Below are 15,169 nucleotides of genomic sequence, written 5' to 3' on the forward strand. Positions count from 1 at the left end.
TGTCTGTCTCTTTAGATGATGTGGATAGAGGTGGGGCTAATCTAATTTTCCCAGCTTCCTTTTGCACTTCCTTTCCAGCATCTCCTCCTCCCCACACAATTCTCAGTCCATAGTGTCAGGCATTATTTTATTTAAAAATCGACATGTTTCCGGCAGGATGGAAAATCCAGACCAGTGTTGATATTTTCTCAGTGGATGGGAAATCAGGAGCAATAGGCTGTGGAGGATCTAGAAAAATATCCTTACAGTAAAATCTCCTGGACTGATTAGATTCCCTTCTGTATGCCACTTAATTTAACTTAATTAAGGAAACATAATTCAACTCTAAGCCAGTCGACAAGGATGTAAGGGTTTAAAACCACTATCTAGCATTAAACGTTAAAAAAAAAGCCAGGATTTAAAAGACACGTATTTCTCTCCAATTCCCAAGTGTACATTGCACAAAGGTCTTAGGTTGACCCCTGGTCTGTTTTGAGTTAGCCGATAACCTGTCTCAAACAGCTACCCGTCTCCACAACTAGTTACTGTGGAATGCTACAGTGCACTCTTACGTTAGTACAAAGTCTGCTGGGACAAGATTAAGGCTTTGCCCAAATTAAGATTTGTTTTTATGTTCATCATCGCAATACCCTGCCAAGTAGTTTCAACGAAGAGCCAAAAAAGAATTTCTGTAATTTCCTTTCTTGCCTGGATAAAATTACAAAAGACATTGTGATTTTCTTCGCGACAAAAGTGAATATGAAAATGGATTATCCTGAAGGTGGTCATTTGTCTATCCCTATGTTACCAATCAGCACCTTTCTCACTTAATAAACAGGCCATCTTTTCAATACTGTCAGGTTTAATTTGGCAAAAATACAAAAGAATATAAGTGGAGTAGAACTAGTGGCGGCCATCACTTAAAAAAATTATATTTTGCACATCAAATACAACTCCTGCGCCGTATAAAATCTAAAATCATTTCAGCATGGTGGAACAATACTGAGGAGGTCGTCTGTTGAGTAGAGTGCATGGGGTTAAGTTTCTCTGGCAACTTTCAATAAAGCCCAAATGTTTCTCACTAAAGTAAAATTACTGGGACCAAAGTCCTCTGTTTTCTCTGCTTCATATTCTAACAATCACATGCAAGCCAAAGAAAAAGCTTTTGGTAAATAAAAATTTAGATACTGAAAGAACACAAAAGCCTTTACAAACTTTGGTTTTAACTGAAGTTAGCCCTTAACTCAGTTTGTCATTTTCTTCTCCCTTCCCCTAGAAAAAAAACTACACACACCTCTAAACTGAAGTAGCAACACCTGTAATTTGTATCAAATTATGGCAATGTGCAAAATTAAAAAAAATCACAGCATTAGATATCCTTGTGATTTTCTTGTGAAATGTGAAGATGGAATGTGCAGAACTATAGTTTCATTGCAACAGGGAGATTGTGTCAACACAGATTTGAAAATCATTACATTGTCTGCCCAGTTTCTGTAATCTGAGAACATACTCAATACCCACATGTTAATCTTTTGAAGAGTGCTGCCATTTGGTCTGGCTTGTCAAAGCTGGTCCTCATTTGTGTTAGCACGTCAACATTCTCCACCACCAGTTTCTAGGAAGAAAGGATACACAGTATCAGACAGTCAGTCAGATAACCAAAATCAAACAGATATTTCAATCTGGCAAAAGGAAATTAGGTTTATAAACTCCAGATGGTTCAACAGTCTTTGGTTCCCAAAGAGATTAAGAGTCTGCAGATCAAACCAGTCCATGTTTGGCCCGACTTCTGAAACACTCATGATCATCCTGTTTCTCTGTCTTTCCACTTTCAATCCAAAAGGAAACAATAGTGGGATTGGATAGAACTTCCAGTTCAATTTTTCCATTCTTTGTTTCTCTCCTCCTCAAATCTTTATCCCATGATGGAACAATCAACAATCAATCAGCCTACCTCTTCTCAATGAGAAGGTGACTTGATTAGGTCAGCCACTGTATCATGAGATAGTTAAAAATATATCTTGCTTTTAAAGAGATACAGGACTGTAATTTACAGTCTAATCGCGAAGGTAATGCTGGGACTTATCTGCAGTACTTCAAAATGATCAGATTAAATTATTTTGTTCTCTAATTTCCCCCCACCTGTATCACCTGAAGTCAGCAACACATACTTTAGTACAGTTCTACAGCCAGCTACATTCTATGGGGTCAAGTTTCGGCCTGAGTTGCTCCTATTTTTTTCGAGCAACTAGTTTAGAATGGAGTATCTTAGAAATTGCAATTCTCGGCATTTAGTTTGCTCCAGTTCTAGTGAGTTAGAACAGTTTCAGTTTAGAACAGATTTTTTCTTTCAAAAGGGGGCGTGTCCGGCCACTTGCACCTGGGGGGGGGGGGGGGGAAGTTTACAAACATTAAACACTTCACTTTTACAAATAAAGAGCCATCATCAATAATAAATCAATCAACCAATAAATCAATCCAAAAAAATTAATAATTTTTTAAAAATCAATAAATAAAAAGGAGGGAGGGGGGTGGGGAGAGGAGAGGGGCGGGGGGGGGGAAAGAGAGGAGAGGGAGGGAGAAGAGGGAGGGAGGCTGAACGGGCCCGGTCAATGAGGAGGCCAGAGTCCGATCTTCGCCGCCCTAGTGAGCCTATTCAGCCAGGGCTAGGGGGCGGCGTGCTTCGGGCCCCTCCCACGCAGCCTCAGCGGCCTGGAGCTACTGCACATGCGCGCACACTCTTTTCAGCGCCGGGAACTGGCTCCACACCCCCACAGCTTGTGCTGCACTGCGCCAAGGGCCTGGAACGTTCCAGCAGCGGGGAGAATACCGAGGTAAGTTTTAGGTGCGATTTTGAGCGCGGAAATCAGGCATGACTCGCAGGGCTGTGCTGTTCTAGGCGCGGCCCGAAACTTGATCCCTATTACACTCAAATGCCAGTTCATGTCTGATCTGAGAAAGCAAGCATTATTGGGCAATTCAGCTGTGATGGCCATCACAGTTGAACCCCATCCTATTTCAGCTCATGTCCACACAAGTGTTTTTCTAGCGAAGGTTGGGAAGAAGGGAAGGGCTACTGCATAGCAACCTAGATGGGAATTTGCAAAGTTTTCCACTTACTAATTCAGGCCTCATCAAATGATCAAACATGGGAGTTTCTATGAAGCGTAGTACCACATCAGATAGTGAATTTAGGGGAAGATAAGTCTAGCAGAGTACTCATTCCTGGTATATTGGTAACAGTTTTATAAAAAGTGATTAAAAAAAATCTAGTTTTTTATGCAACCATCAGTTTGGGTCTCCCCAACACTATGCCACTCCATGACGTGGCTGTACTGGTTGCTTATAGTAGATCAGCATGGGAAACAATCTGCTACCACCACAACCCAGAAAAATATGCGACTACTTGCAGCACATTTTTTGGGCTGAGCAGCTCTTGATTAACTCTTGGCAGATCTTATGTCAATGCCCCCACTGCAGTCAATGAAACAGCTCCAGGACATATGGGGCTACTCTCTTATTGACACCAGTTCAGTGGTGGAGAGATCTAATCGGTCAGGAGGCAATGGGAATGCAAATTTGACTTAAAAAAATATTTTTCCCATTAAACAATAAAGAACACATACTTCGGAAAAAATGAATTCCCCAAGACGTTCCTTCTCTTTAGCTGCTGGGTCAGATGAGAAGCCCATGTTACATTATTGCTGAGGAACATTATTTGTTTAAACTGCAGTTTTATCATATTTTGCATAATCTTTGATATTTGGCAGAAAACACATTCACATAAATTAACAGTAATTTCCTATTAGAATGTAGAAAACACTGATATGGAAAAAAGTAAAGCTCAGGAATTGACATCAACTCTGGCTAACTTTAGACGATTTAGTCCAAGTCACACATTCCTATCTTCCTTCCAATCCCCCTCCTCCCCAAAGAAATAAATTACTTTCATATGAAGGCAAAAGGTTAAATGGCCTTTTGTATGTAAGGGATACCAACTGCCAATACTGTTTTCACACAATAATAAACTCCCTTGAGGTTGACCGCAAATGAAAAATAATTTGATTTCAGAAACAGAAGAATGTCCTCCATAGCCTGTGGGGATCATGTTTCTTATGCTTATTTAAAAGTTTCATCTGCGGGCTATTTTCAAATAAGTTAATGTTTCTGTATATTCTAATCATTTTATAAATACAGGATGCAGTAATTTGCAAATATTGCTGGCACTAATGTAGTACAGGAAAAATAAGGTCAATGGTATACACCAATTGTGTTAATTCTGATGGTTGCAAAACCTTCAACAGTCAGATTTCTGCTTGCTTAAATTGTACACAAAGCTTTGAATTACACTTTGATTTATATTTTAGACTGGAATGAAAATACTTTGGAATGCAACATATCTCACTTGTGTGCAGTTTAAGAGAAAAAGACAATATATTTTAAATTACATGCAAGATACCAATTTATATTTAAAAACTTTTGGGGGAGGGGAGAAGAGGAGAAAGATGTGTTGAGCTGTTTGCAGAATTATATTACAAATATAATTTCCAACATTCTCACTCACAGAAGATACATAACATACTTTTAATCAAATCTTAGAGGAAACAATTTATCTATCCCCAGTTGGAAAAGCTTAAAGGGAAGAATATTCTGGTGGAGGGAGGAAGAATATTTTTTGTTCAAAATACTCTACCACTTATAGAACAAAATTATCGTCTTCAGATAATTTGTGTTTCCTTACCAGCATGGAGACCCTCGAGTCAATTCTCCCTCACTGCTAGGCTGTTTTGACAATTGGCTATTTTGTAATTTAATGGAATTATTATTCCTCAAGTTGTGTCTTTAAAAGATCAGTACTATTTTGCACTGTTAGGTGAAGCACAATAATTCTAATTTTCTAAATATTCCTTGCAACACTTACCTACTGTTTTTAATGATCTTAAAGCCATTACACTATTAAGGAAAATAATCTTGAGAAATGCTGGATGCAAATTACGACCACAGACTAGGAAAGTACAAACTTAGCCAATTTGATTACAACTAGATTGATACAATATGTGAGACTACTTAAAGTTACAATTGATATTATGGACTATAACTCAAGGACTAAACGACTATGTACTAAAAGGAAATCTTTTGCTAAGGTTGTCTCATTAAAATGTCTATACTTTTGGCGAATCTCTGATTCAATACAAAGAGCTCTTTATAATTCTTTTGTATTTGTAGGATAACCTCCAGAAAGAAAATGGATCAGGAGGCATAACCACAGAGAACTACCAGGAATAGATGTGTGTGTTTATTATACAATTACTTGATTTTTAAATCTGTAGCAATTACTTACAAAAAGAGCTGTTATGTATACATATCCTCTTAGCATAATTTTCCTTTCCTAGTACCTAACCAGTGATATTCTTGATATGTAAGCCTAGATAGTGAATGTTGGTGAGCTAATACACCACAAGGATTATCACTGGAAATGAATCTGGCTTTTGCCTGAAATCGAAACATGCAGCACCCTAAATTGCCTGCCACACAGTGCACGCTGGGTAATGAAAAGGCTATTATGCACTCAGCACAGGTGGACTCCAACATTAGAAAGTAATTTAATGTTTTATTTTAAATTAATCTTTTGGCTAGAAATTCAGAAAATAGCACCACTCCTGTTTTTTTTAGGCGATAATCGTGGCTTTTTATTTATTTTTACATCGCCGGAATACTGCTGTCGCTGGCGCGGCAAAATTCGGCAGTGACCGGCAATAGCAGTAAATCCGACCTTGCACAACTACAATTTGTGCGCCAGAGCCAAATTCACCAATCTGAAAATAAAAACAGACCTTCTGCGCATGCGCAAATACCATCCCCCCCCCCCCCCCGCCCCGGTGATTCTGGTCAGCTGTCAGGGTGCAACCGTGCATGCGCAGTACACCAAGGTCTCAATCTGCCATTTTTCACAGACAAGGGAACATGCAGGATGATTATATTAGACACAGAGGGCCAAGAAATTTAGTTCTGATGCCAATGAAGCATTGATCACAGCAATTGAAAGTAGGTGTGCGGTGTTTAATAGGAGGGGTCAAAGTAACCCCTCTCCCCCGCCGTCATAAGGTGATTATGGACCGGTGTTGCTGAGGATGTCTTCTCAGTTGATGACATTCGCAGAGACACCAGCAATGCAGGAAAGGGTGGAATGACCATTGCAGGGTCGTGAGTGTAAGTAATATTTTTATTGATGCTCTCCTTGATTACTTAAATTGTAAATCTGACATGTTGCTGCCGTTAGGCTTAGTGTTGCAGCTTATTTGCCATGAATGATCGTTACACATTATTAAGACTGCTTTTTGACATCTTCCTCATGAACCACATGCAACTACCAGGACCATTAAACAGGCAACTGTATTAAATGCACACAGTATGGTATAAGTGCTTTGATGGCTATCTGTGTGTACCACAAGAGCAGAAGGGCCCCCTGGTAACCATTCCTATTGTCATTTTTGCAGGAAAAGTTGTCCCATAATCACTGCCAGCAGCGACACACAGACTGTGGTCTGCCCCAAACTTATCCATTAACAGACTTGGAGGAGTGTGTGGCTGGTTTAATTGGTGCCTCTGGGAGGTCAACTACCCATGTGGGTGTTGAGCCCATGTTCTGAACTGACGGTAAGTCCTGCAAAATCCCCGGGCTTAGCTGGGGCAATGTGATGCATTGTCTGTGAGTTAGGGTTAGCGCAATGTGATGCAGTTTCTCTCGACGACATATAATGCAGTAGTGGTGGTCATCCTTCAAATAATATAATGCAGTAGTGGTGGTCCTTCAAATAAGCTTACTCATGTCACCCTGCCTCCTCCCCTGCTGCAAACTACTAGTCTGTTGTTTTCCATTTTGCAGATGAGGATTCTGAGGCGCCACATCCTCCTATGGAAGCCTCCACCTCAGCCCATCATATGTGGGTCGAGGAAGAAGACGAGGGCCATGCTGAGGACCCTCCACGGGAGGAACATCATCATGAAGCTGTTGTGCGGCTGGAGGGGGTGGTGCGTCAGCACATATTTTAGCTGCGGCAACAAGTTTCTCGGAGGAAGCCACATTCACTTGCCTCGTCCAATCTGAGGCAGTCGGTCCAAATCGTGTGCAGCAACGTGCCCCCCCCACAGGGTTGAACCCCGTATGCCGTCTCTTCGGAGGTCGAGTCGGCAAAGCTGGTCTGCTTAAAGACAGGCAGACTCACACCTGGATATGGTGGGACTGTCAAGGGAAAGCATCGAACTCGGTCGAGATCTCCTCCAGGCCCTGGGTGGCATTTCCGGCAACATTGCAGCACAATCTGCGGCTATGAGAACACCGAGGCTGTCAATGCCCTGCAGCAATTGATGGTCTCGACTTTTGGCACTGTAGTCTCCAGTGTCATACCATCCAGACCGACAGCACCTGTGAGTGGTGAGGCCGAGCAAGAGCCTTCCGACTCAGAAGCCGGGCCTTCCATACCCAGAGCTGCTCCAAGGGGTCCAATGGCATCTCCATTGTCTCTCCCCCAACAGCAGCAGCGCTCTGCACGCCTTGCTGCAAACGCAGGTAGGGTAGGGGCAAGAAACGAGGGGGGGGGGTTTAAGATTGGGAAGGTGGCCGCAGTTAAAAGACTTTCGGTGCAGGGGTTATTCTTGTTTTGTTGCTATTTTACTGTTGTTTTCCTGTTTTAGTTATTTTACAAAAGTTTAAAAATTGTGTTCAAGTTAAAAATTCAAGTTAACAAAGTTTCAACAATGTACAAATGTTTCATAAATTTACAAATGTTTTACAAATTCTTTTGTCTACCTTAACCATTCTTGGGCAATGTCTCATTTGCAGAATAAAAGAGGGAATAGTCAACATGGTGGGATAGAGTGGGAAGGCAATGGTGAAACTGTTCAAGCAAAGCGTTGAATTATGAGCTGCTGACATAAGACTTTTACAGTGGCGAAACGTCCCCGAGGCCTCCCCTGATGATGAGTGCTGGAATGGGCTCCTCGCCCTCCTCCTCTCTCCTGAGGTGGTTCTGCAGTCCCCAGTGGCAAATCCTGTCCTCTCATGATGACTAAGTTGTGCAGCATGCAGCACACCACAATGAACTCAGCAACCTGTTGAGGGCAGTATTGCAGGGAGCCTGCAGAGTGATCCAGGCATCGGAAGCACTGCTCAAATAGCTGCGAGACACTGCTCTCACGCAAGATGGAAGCATCATGGATGCTCCCTGGAAACTGGGCATTTACTGCCATGATGCACTGAGTATGGTCGCAAATGATCTGTACGATCAGGGAGTGGAATCCCTTTCGATTTTGGTAAACCTTTGGCTCCTCTAAAGGTGCTCACAGGCCTATGTGCGTAGTCAATGGCAGCCTGAACCTTGGGGAAGCCAGCAATTCATGCAAAACCCACAGCCCTCTCATTCTGTGCCTCCTTGGTCATTGGGAACGTTATAAAGTTCATCCTGCTTGCGTATAGTGTAGTAGTTCCCTGGCGAATGCAACTATGTGTAGCGAACGGCGAGATGCAGCATATGTCCCCTGCTGATACCTGAAAAGAGCCGGAGGCATAGAAGGCAAGTCACCTTCACCTCGACCGGAAGTACAGTCCTGATGCTGCTGGTCGGCTGTAGGTATGCTTTTATGAACTGGCATATCTTTTCGGAAGCGCAGCCTTCGAATGACGCACTGTGCCTCAGACAGCTGCAGGTTATGAGCGCTGTTGCCTATAAACTAGTGGGGAGCAAGGCCTCCTCCTCATGCATCCGCAAGCTCTCTGATTACGCTCAAAATGCTCTTGAATAAGCCTTCTTCCAGCTCGATGTTGCATAGAATAAGCAGCCAGCAATAATGGCAGACATATTATAGCCCCCATTCTTTTAAATGTCCTCAAATAGCCTTAAAAACTAACTATAAACTCAAAAACCTCTGTGTAAAACGCAGCCTTCCCTCCAAATCCTTTTATGCACTGAACTTCTGCTCCGTTTTTTAAAAGATGGGTTGTTAGCGCCGTGGGTCCGACCAGGTAAGACTTGATTTTTTTTGTGTGTGTGTGTTTTTGGGCAGGCGGTAAAAATGGCAGTATCGCAAATGTTTTGCCCGTGGCAATAGTGGAGTGTTGCACAGCGATTGAAGTCAGAAAAACGGTAAAAAAAACGGGCGGGCGATAATTTTTACCACCCGGGCTCTAAATTGTGCGCGGCGAGTTTACCGCACCCCCCCCGCCAAAAAAAATATTTTCCCGACCCGCCATGGCAGTAAAACAGGCGCAAACCTGCCGAATTTCTAGTCCATAGAATCTTACAGCACAAGAGGTGGCGATTCAGCCAATCATGCCTGTGCCGGCTCTTTGAAAGAGCTATCCAAATTTAGTCCCACAGCCCAGCATTTTCCCCATTACCCTGCAAATTAGTTCTCAAGTACATGTCCAACTGCTTTTTGAAAGTTCCTATGGAATCAGATTCCATCTCCCTTTTAGGCAGTGCGTTCCAGATCTTCTTAACCACATGTGTGCAGCAATTTTTCATTTCCCCTCCAGTTCTTTTGCCAATTACTTTAAATCCATGACCTTTGGTTACCGACCCACTTGCCAGAGGAAATAGTTTCTCGCTACGTGCTCTACCAAAAACCCCTCACAATGTTAAATACCTTTAGTAGGTCTCCGCTTAACCTTCTCTGCTCCAAGTAGAAAAATCCCAGCTTCTCCAATTTCGTCACATAACTGAAGTCCCTCAACCCTGGCATCATCCTGGCAAACCTCCTCTGTACCCTTCTCCAGGGCCTTGACATCCTTCCTAAAGTGTGGTGCCCAGAATTGTACACAATACTCCAGCTGAGGCCTAACCAGTGATTTGTAAAGGTTTAACATGACTTCCTCGTTTCTGTATTCATTGTCCCCATTTACTAAGCTACGTATCGCATGTGCTTTCTTAACAGTCTTATCAACTTGCCCTGCCACTTTCAAAGATTTTTGAATATACACTCAGGTCCCTCTATTCTTGCACACCCTCAAAATACCATTTAGATTATACTGTCTCTCCATGTTTCTCCCAATGTGCATCACTTCACATTTATTTGCATTAAATTGCATCTGCCCTGTATCTTCCCTTTTCATCAGTCTATGTCCTCTTGAAGTCTACTACTATCATGCTCATAATTTACTACGTTGCCAAGTTTTGTATTGTCTACAATTTCGAAACTGTACTCCCATATAAAAAACAGAAAAGCAATGGTCCCCATCCCGACCCCAATGCATACTTCTCTCCAATCAGAAAAACATCCGCCCACCACTACTCTCCGCCTCCTATCCCTTAGCCAATTTAAACACAGGTTACCACTGGCCCTTTAATACCATGTGCTTCTATTTTCTGAATAAGTCTGTTATGAGGTACTTTATCAAATGCCTTTTAACAGTCGGTATATACACAACATCTACCTTCACCAACCCTCTGTTTTTCAATGTGTGTTTCGCAACACAACTTCGGGCCTGTCATTGAGGCAAACTGACTAGACTTTTTTTTATTGTGCGCTTGGATCAACCTAACCTGATGGGTGCCCCCAATGCAACTGACCTGATGTGTGCACCAACAGAGATCAAAAAGGTGTCAGAGGACTGGACAGAGGTGCTCCAACCAATCGAAGGGCAGGATAAGTGGACTTGAGCCCAGTCTCTCTTTATCTAGGTCCTTTGCTTTTTGTGATATACATCAATGATCTAGACTTGAATTAGGGGGTATGATTAAGAAGTTTGTAGATACCACCAAAATCGGCTGTGTGGTTGATAATGAAGAAGAAAGCTGCGGACTGCAGGAAGATATCAATTGGTCAGGTGGGCAGAACAGCAGCAAATGGAATTTAATCCAGAGAAGTGTGAGATAACGCATTTGGGAGGGCTAACAACGAAAGGGAATACACATTAAATGGTAGGATACTGAGAAGCATGGAGGAACAAAGGGACTTTGGCATGCATGTCCACAGATCCCTGAAAGTAGCAAGCCAGGTAGATAAGGTGGTTAAGAAGGCATACGGAATGCTTGCCTTTATTAGCCGAGGCATAGAATACAAGAGCCGGGGGGGAGGGGGGGGGGGGGTTATGCTTGAACTATATAAAACACTGGTTAGGCCACAGCTAGAGTAGTGTATAGAGTTCTGGTCACGACATTACAAGAAGGACGTGATTGCACTGGAGAGGGTACAGAGATTTATGAGAATGTTGCCAGGAGTGGAGAATCTTAGCCATGAGGACAGATTAGATAGACTGGATTTGTTTTCATTGGAACAGAGGAGGCTGAGGGAAGATCTTATTGAGGTGTACCTGTATAAAATTATGAGGGGCCTAGATATAGTGGATAAAAAGGACTTATTTCCCTTAGCAGAGAGGTCAACAACCAGGGGGCATAAATTTAAAGTAATTGGTAGAAGGTTTAAAGGGGTTTGGAGGGGAAATGTTTTCACGCAGTGTTTTGGGGGTCTGGAACTCAATGTTTGAAAGGATGGTAGAGACAGAACCCCTCACCACATTTAAAAAGTACTTGGATGTGCACCTGAAGTGCCATAACCTGCAGGGTTATGGACCTAGAACTGGAAAGTGGGATTAGGCTGGATAGCCTCTTGTTGGCCGGCATGGACACGATGGGCCGAAATGGACTCCTTCCGTGCTGTAAATTTCTGTGATTCTATGTGTAATATATTTATGCTTGGGGTCACCAGACACCAGAGGGTGCCACTGTCGGATATCATGCAGACAATACAGGAAATCGGATCTTGTACTTATCCGAAGTGGGAATAAAAGATCGGGTACATATCCGAGGCAGTTTATAATAACAGGACTCTTGTGTTATTACACTATGAATCTATGATTTTATCTAAAGCCCATGTTTGAGAGACTAAACCCAGGCTGTGAATATCTAACTCATCTTTTATCTACTGTAATTTTTTTTTAAACAAAGCACGGCTAGTTTTGAAAAACATTCTTGTTTAATTTAGAAGGAAAACTTGGAGAGAAAATATTTTAATGTGTAATTTTTTTTGCTGCAGTTCATCATTAGTTTCAGGTACTTAAAAGATAGGAGAAGTCTGTTTCTATGTAGCTTTTTTATATATATGTTGAGGAAAGTGTAGTGTCTCTGCACCTTGTTACAAACTCACACGAGGCATGGATATATCAGATACGGTCACTCTGTGACCTTCACTTTATTTCTAGGACTGAAGAGTGTTGATCCTGGGTGGGACCTCCCCTTTTATACCTGGAAGCCCAGGTGAGGAGCTCACTCCCTGTGGTCAGGGTGTGCATTACAAGGGTACAGGTACAGTATGCATGAGTTACAGTTACATACTTATAGTCATTGCAAGATGGTGAAATACATGATAGAAAGGTGTTCCTCTTCGCTTACCTGTTGACAGGTACACAGTTGCTGATCATTATTTTTTGAGTGGATGGCCAGTTTTTGTGGTACCATTAATGCTACTCTCACGATTTCTACTAAAATAGCTTTGCTGATTCACACTCACTGCATAGTGAATTTTTCACCTCTGTGCATGAGAGATGTTTTAATGCATACATAGATGAGGCAACTCACAATACCTGATCATGAAAAAGTCAGCCAGAATCAGAAAAGCTGTTTAATAGACACCAAACGAGCAGGGGATTGGAAGGTAAATGAGTAAATTGCTGTTTGCAATAACAGTCCTTGCAAAATGTCAATGAACATTTTATTTCAAAACTGATTATGAATGTAATGCACACCAAAGATTTGTCCGGTTGCAGCATTACCTAAACAGAGCATTTTCTTTTTAATACAATCCAATGTTTAAATTTTGGTCACGGTTTTAACCATTTGGATAAATTTATAGATGCGATAATTAAAACAGTTGGAGGAAAGATCTTTGGTGAGTAAAATATGAGTATAGGAGAAGAATATTACTGGCCAATGTGAGTGAGGTTTTTGTAACATCTACTCATTTTCATTATATGAAGAGGTTTGGTGTACTAGAATCTGCACATGAAATTCAAATATTTTTATTTTTCACATTTTACAATCTGTACAGAAGAAACAACTCTTAATTCCACCAAAGCACCTTCTGACTGGCTGAATGCAATCTGTTCAGGAAGTTTCTTTGGGACTAGAGAGTTTACTGATACCAGACAAACTTTGATGTACGTCAGCTGCCCTAGTCCTCAGTGCTGGCAGCATTTTTAATGTCGGAAGTCATTTTTTAATGGTTGAATGCCAGCTAATTTTTGTGAGTTAGGTGTCATTTTTAAATGAAACATTAGGAATAACCTATAAAGATAACTTATTTGGTATATTTCAGTCAGTTACGGCACGTTCACACAGTTAGGCCTGCTGTTTATATGGACAGTATTGCCCTCTCAAAAATGAAAAGTTAATTGAGACTTGTAAGAATGACTTATTTTATATATAGAACCAGTCTAGAATAAATTATTTTTGATTTGAAAAGCTGATCAACAATACACCATAGAATGTTGGAAAACACACCAAAAAATGTAAATGAAAATTTCCTGAGGGAGCATGCATTTAGGAACTACATTTTGCACCAGAGTTTACTTCCCCTTTCAAAATTTCTAAATTCAACACTAAAAATTGCACTTGTGTACTCCAGTTTCCCTCCATAATACATTTGATGGAATACTGAGTATAGCTGCAGCTTAAGTCATGACACTCCCTTTGTATCTACTTATTGTATGTCATACTCAAAGCTACTGTCGTTCAATTTTCATTGAAAAACACTAATAAAAACCCTGAAATACAATAAAGAGGAATTTAACTTTTTCAATCAACTTTAATCAGTGGTATGGTCATAGCCCTTTATTCAGGTCTGTTTTTCATTTGTATGTTATTTTTTGGAGCCGTGCCAGCTTTGTTGAAACAGTTCATCAGCTTTTCTGAGTTTTGTCGGTTGGCATTAATGCATTAGAATAAATAACCATTTGCATGTAGACTGTTGCATCCTTTCCTGTCTACATTTTCAATGCTAACCAAAAACTTACAAAAATCTTCCGTTCAATTTCTATGACTCATTGTATTGGACTAATCACCCACTCCAACGTCCTGAGTTTAGTCTTTGCTGAGGCCTCGCCTCTCGTCTTTGTTTTTATGAACTTTCCACATTACTAATGATTGACTTAATCTACCTTGAGTGTTTGACACACACGCCGGATGCACCAGAGGCCTTTATGAGTGCAATTTTTTGGTTGTCGTTTCTTGGTAGTTTGCTTTGAGTCATCCTCTTTCTCACTAGTACTTTGTGACTCACAGGACCAATCACTTCTTCCCCTCCAACAGAGTGTCTTTTTGGGGCTTGTTGTTCAAAGGAGCTAAAATTCCTCCCCCAGACAGGAACTCCTGTGTATGACGGACAGAAGGTTTAGCTGCCCCCTCCTCACTCATGTGAAAATCTGGGTTGACACTCCGAGAAGTTAATTTTCTTGTACCTCCATCCTTCTCTACCACATCCAATCACTTTCTCTCTCTCCTTCCTCTGCTCTGCACTGCCTCTCCTCCAACCCATGCCCATCCCCCTTCCCCCACGACGGTCTAATTTTCCCTTCTGCCCTCCAACAAGTATGCCTGGTTAAATTACTTTGCTCAACACTCTTGTTCTTATATCTCTGGCCCATGTTAAATCTCCTAAGAGTTGTAAAATATGCTGTTGATAGTCTGTTGTCTATAATGCAACAGTGACTTCTACTTTGTTACATTTTATAGTTTTTTGTATCTGCTTGTTTTAAACCTCTTCTATATTGTAGTTATTGTTATACATTTTTAAAAATGTAAAAGTGTAAAAAAATAAATCTGTAGTTGTTTTACATTAAAACCTCACTCTTCTGATGAACAGTTTTGAATTTTACTATAGTTTATATAGTGAGTTTAAAAAAATTTCCGACAGATGTTGTTGTCAAAATATCACTAGGTACCGAAAATGTTGCAAATTGCACTCCAACACTGGGACACAGACACATTCTAATGAAGAAAAACATTTTTGTACCCTGCTGGTGTTAACATGTTTAGCAACAATAATAATCTAGAAAGTGCAAAGTCATAATGCAAATAGTGCTTTAATGCATTTTTGCTGTACTGCAAGAACAAATTACTTCATACATGAAACTGCTTGTACAGGGATCTCCTCTCTGCTGCACAAAGAGGCTGAAAGACGAGGCTATGGAGACGAG

General features: G+C 41.3%; 1 protein-coding gene across 2 annotated transcripts in view; it reads right to left on the reverse strand.

The window, feature by feature from the left end:
* nckap1 (NCK-associated protein 1) overlaps nucleotides 1–15,169 on the reverse strand; it is a 297,326-nt gene that overhangs the window by 75,085 nt on the left and 207,072 nt on the right. For both annotated transcript variants that reach the window (XM_070875820.1, XM_070875819.1), the window contains exon 24: nucleotides 1,501–1,594. In XM_070875820.1, the coding sequence (XP_070731921.1) occupies nucleotides 1,501–1,594 (94 nt within the window). The remainder of the gene's footprint in view (nucleotides 1–1,500; nucleotides 1,595–15,169) is intronic.

This window comes from Pristiophorus japonicus, chromosome 3 (genome assembly GCF_044704955.1).
Source record: "Pristiophorus japonicus isolate sPriJap1 chromosome 3, sPriJap1.hap1, whole genome shotgun sequence".
Classification (NCBI taxonomy): domain Eukaryota; kingdom Metazoa; phylum Chordata; class Chondrichthyes; family Pristiophoridae; genus Pristiophorus; species Pristiophorus japonicus.